General features: G+C 41.3%; 1 protein-coding gene across 1 annotated transcript in view; it reads right to left on the bottom strand.

Moving 5' to 3' along the window:
• Positions 1–816: 816 nt before the first annotated feature.
• The window catches only part of LOC142039390 (histone-lysine N-methyltransferase SETDB2-like), a 47,004-nt gene continuing 42,740 nt past the window's right edge, over positions 817–5,080 (bottom strand). Inside the window, exons 25-26 of the mRNA XM_075045806.1 lie at positions 4,104–4,175; positions 817–1,722 (exon numbers count right to left, since the gene is read on the bottom strand). Of these exons, the coding sequence (XP_074901907.1) occupies positions 1,583–1,722; positions 4,104–4,175 (212 nt within the window). The 3' untranslated portion in view covers positions 817–1,582. The remainder of the gene's footprint in view (positions 1,723–4,103; positions 4,176–5,080) is intronic.

The raw sequence follows: 5,080 nt of genomic DNA, 5'->3' as shown, positions 1-5,080 counted from the left end.
CCTGTTTGCTAGCAAACTTCTTTGGCCTTTGAAGAAAACTGCAAGCTTTTTGTGTTACACCCAGTGTGTAAGTTGCTTTTTAAAAAAACCAAAACCATAAAACCAAAAACCAAACTGCCCAACCAAGCCAAAACCACAGCACCCTTCCCCCCCCCCCCCCCAATCTTACTGATGTTGCTGTGCTTGACAAATACCTGTGATCTCAGTTTCGGAAAATGGCAGCTTTATTTGTAGGCACAAGTTTAGACCCCAGTGCTGACCAGCTATGGATCTGCTTTTTGTCACTAGCCAGTCCATATGTGACTGCAACCTTAGAGCAGGTATGTATGGACAGACACAGTGGCTGGTTTTATTGTGTGCTTCTAAGATGTTGCATCTGCACCAATACAGGGTAGAGCAGAGAGCCTGGAACTTCAGAGTTGAAGTTTTGGTTAACTGCAGGTTGAATTTTGGGGTCATGACTTTGAGTTTTGCAAAGCCTGGGATTTTGTACTGTGGCTAGCTGCTGTAGCATGATATTGGGAGTTCAGTCGAGGACAGTCTTGACACAATGCTTCCAACTGTGTCACAAATGTTTGTTTGTAATAAACAACCAGGTTTGGATTGTGAACTCTAAAGGTCTAGTGTGGAAGGGACGGGTAATTCAGATTGCTGCTACAAGGAAAAAGAGTGCTCGTGAGCTTTTACCTCTTTCCTGTGACAGTGGGTTTGCATCTGTCTTTGTTCCCCAATAACAGATAAATCCATGCTCCATGTTAATACTCTTTTAAGTGGGCGGTTTCTAGGCAGAAGGGCCACATACATCACCGTATACACTGCTTTCTTAAAAATGTTTTATTTCATTAACTTACCCTTTTGTAGCTAAACAATGCTTTTCTGTATTCAAACAAATTTTTAAAGACAAAACACATGGAATTCATATCCTTTCTTAATGGAGAAAGGAAGACAAGGTCCATTGTTTGATCTGTTTTACATTGTACATGTTTAGAGTACGATGTCTAACCCTTTCTGGTCTGCCTGCAAACACTGTTTCACCACTGCCATTACAGCAGCACTAGTTATACATTAAGCAGTCAATTAAGAATCATTTAATTAAAAAAAAAAACAAAACCCCTGTTTATAATTCAGAAGGCTTCTTTGAGTGCAAGTTCTGCTAATTGGTCATCTTTGGAAAGCCAAAGCAGCAATGTGATCCTGGGAACATCACTGTCCAGATGCAGACAGCGCAGCAGCTACCGCACAGTCAGGTGAGGGCTACCACAGGTACGGAGACTAACAAGTGCCCCACAGCAGCCCATGCTCCCTTGTTTTTGAGAAAAAAAGTCTTCACTGGAAGGTTTTGAGCTTTAAAAAAAGCTAAATTTGGTGTATAACCACTCATTGATCCACAGTAAAATTGAAAGAAAGGGACAACTTAAAATTATTGCAACAGTGAGGTATAAAAAGGAGTAAAACACCCAGTTCTTGTGTCCCTGTCTTGGGGTGGGGAGAGGGAATTACTTAGACACTGACCAGACGTGCTCTATGGTTTCTATCATTAGAAAATCCTAGATACCAACACCATTACAGACGGACTTAGGGGTTATTCAGACACTGTACTGGATGTACTAGCGGCGTTCTCTTGGGTAGGAAGGACGACTTCTTTTAAGTCCTGCAGTAGCTCAATCTTGTTATCCAGTCTTTTTCTGCTTTCCAGAAGTTCCCGGATCTTTTCCTCTGTTCCTATTACAAAAAAAGAAAGGGCTAAAAGCTTTTATTCATCTGTAACTACTATCAAATTTAAAATACATGTTATATATGCATTAACAATGCAGAGACTGCCAATGCTTAGTTTAACCGGCAATGAAACCTCTGCCTTTCTGAGGCAAAGGCTCCAGCCCTACACCCCGCACCCTTGGTCTCTTCATTAAGAGTCAGCCTGCGTGGTGCACAAAAGCAACCAGCTGAAGTACCAAAGCGTCAAAACACAAAGCAGTAGAGTTACATCCTTCATCATCCATACACTGTAATCTCAAAACTAGCTGCATTGTAGATTTAACTTAAACCATCACAGCAAATGGTAACATTAGTTCAGTTACTAACCCAATGTTACTGGGCATACGAGCTTTAACAGTTCCATTGTCAGAATCCATTTGTGTGGGGACTCCTCCGATAAAGACACATTTTAAATCTTTAACAATACCATCTCTGAATTACACACTTAAACTTACAAGCCTGATTGATGGATTTTAGCCAAGAACAGCAGCAAAAAAATTAAACCTATGAAGAGATGGTTTGGACAACTGTGTTCAACAGCTAGATTCTCAAAAACACGACTCAAGAGCACGTAAAACATTCCTGCTTCTGGCAAAGGAGTTCTTGCCAGTGTGCTATGGGATTAATCATGTCCTTCCCCTTCTTTGCAAAGCCCTGCCTGGCTGCCTTTCTGCTTCTCCACTGCTTCCATCTTCCTAACGTTACAGATTATTGAACTGGGTGAGAACTCAGTAACAGGCCTCGCTAGACTTCAGAAGCATTACCAGAACCTTATCTTGTTAATTGCAAATTTTAAACAAAGCACTCGCTTTGTTCAGTAACAGAACATGCAGAGGTGTCAGGGACCTCTGAGCAGCAAGGTTAGTCAGCGAACAACAAGCAAATTTTCCTCACAGTATGCGAGAATGCCAGAGTTCAGATTTTTAGTAAGAAGCAAAACGTGTTTTGTACAAACCTGAATATATTTTTCTCTTTTTGGCAGGGAGAGAGGAGGTGTCCAAAGTTGTAATGGGCGGAGTGGGGAAAGTAGCTCCAGACACTTAACCCTGGTCATTCTGAATTACAGCTGGTGATTTCCCTCCCTCCCTCCAGTTTCACTTGTATCTAACATAGTTTTCATTCCTTTCTCACTGGTTCATTTCAAGAGTTCCTCTTGGATCAGTTTTGGAACCAACCTTGATGTGTGTTTTCATTATTGACCTTGAAATTAAAAGAAGGCCGATGGTATCAGAAAAGAAGATGGTGTGGTACAGGAAGAATTGAGCTACTCAAGTGGTGGGAAATTGGAGAGGGGACAAATTTTACACATAAGAATCACACGGTCCTGTGTACGTAGGTGCCAATATCAAGAATTTCTCCTGTAAGCTGAGAAGAGGATGAAATAATTGATGCAGCTGTGAAAGAAACAAGTGTGACCCAAGGTTGTGCCACATGAGGAGTTTTAAGCAGAGATGTTTTAATGCCCTCAGATGAGGCACTGGTGGAACCAACCTTGTGTCAGGTAACAGGAATTCCTGAAACAGGAATTCAGATGCAAGAATAGGAGACTGGCTTTTTCCCTCAAGTGAAGGGGAAACAGTAAACATTAGCAGACATCACCTTCATGCACTTAACCTCAGCATTAGCTCATTAAAACCCATTTCCCTTTTCACAGGGACAAATTAAAGCAGGTTAGAACAAGGCTGCAACTGTCAAAGAGAGAAACAAGAGCAAGAGACTTGCCTATCTGAAAAAGTTTTAACCTTGTCGCTTACAGCAGCCGAGACTGGAGTCCAAGCCCCAGAGTTTCCTTCTACACTGGTGGTCCCAAGCACCCACTCCTGCCCTCATTTTCATTGCACTCTGAGCATTCTCAGCTTGTTTTTCAAAGCACGTTACAACTGCCGTCAGGCCCAGGTAAGTTCTGCTCATAGCGTTTAATGCTGTTAACTGAAACATTAACAGCCAGTCTGAACGGCATGCATCAGAAAGGAGCAGACCTGTAATGCAGGCAAGCTGCTGAAGGGAGTCTGCAGAGAAGGAAGGGAAATAACCTGCAGAAACAGGACACGAGTGCGTCCTGCCGGAGAGGGAAGTTCCTCTGGGGCAGAGACCCTTTGGTCTTTTAAAGCTGTGGAACTGTGGCTTGCCTTCCCCTTCAGGTCAGCCAGCCAGACTTGACGTACTGTATTTCTAAAGGTTGAGGTAGCAATGGCTTTTATACAATTGTTTATATAATGCTGAGAAAAAAAGAAAAGTTCCTTGGAATTTTCATTTTACACAGTCATTTTACCAAAATGCTCAGAAGAATGACCTCAATGCCAAAACCCATACCAACTGCTAATGCTCTGACACCTTTTTTCACATACCTGAATGAATATTTGTCAGTATATTTTCAAACAGTCCACAGTCAAAGAGTGACATCACTGTCTCTTCATACTCTGGGGAAAAAGATGATTTGATTTAATATTACTGAGTAAAGGTTTACAGAACCCTCACGTTAATGCAGAGCCCTACATTAGAAGTAGCACAAAATAGTAATTACTTATACTAATTGCTTGAGGTTTTAAGATGTCTTCCTTCTCATATAATCTATATTGGGAAAGAAGAGTCAATTCGTCAAGTGTACTTTTTTTTTTTTTTAACTTCCATACAGAAAACAGGAAAGGGGACCTACCTGTAATTCCCTTTTTGGGTCTGCACTATGTGAACAGTCCATTTAAAAATGAGCAATATACTTAAGTCATATTTCATTTGTGTCAGGACTGCATGTGTAACAGGTGGGCTGACCACACCAATTCCTCTTGACAGATTACGTGACATGTGGGACAGTGCTGTTGCTGTTCGGTGTTAAAAACCAGCCCAGAATTATGCCTCAATTTCATAACTGAGGCTTCCAGAGAAACAAAATACAAAATGTCTCCACAGTTTGCATGACCATTAAGAGATTTGCTTAATGGTGAAAACCTTTGAACCCCTCACGTGTCCTGAACTTCATTACTACTTCTAGCAGCTGCTGCCATGTTACACACAACCTGATTGTGAAGAAGATTTAGCCAGGTGGGACATTTCACTTTCCATGTGTGTGTTTCAGTTACTTTGCAGAAATTAGCATTCTTTATCCAAAGGTATTATTCATAACTTTGTAAAGCTGGGAGGACAACAGGAGAGGAAGGTTTGAAATTCTCTTTAACTGTGTCGCAGACAAACCAACGTTAGAGTGGAATCCTCTAAGAACAAAGTGCTTCATACAACCTGATACTTAATCCAATGAAACCAACAAATACACACTAAAAGTTGACAATAAAGTTCTGACTAATCATCCAAAGACTTAAAGTGTACACAG

Source organism: Buteo buteo, chromosome 14 (genome assembly GCF_964188355.1).
Source record: "Buteo buteo chromosome 14, bButBut1.hap1.1, whole genome shotgun sequence".
Lineage (NCBI taxonomy): Eukaryota > Metazoa > Chordata > Aves > Accipitriformes > Accipitridae > Buteo > Buteo buteo.
Note: the sequence above shows the minus strand (reverse complement) of the source record. Positions and strands in the feature narration are given on the sequence as shown.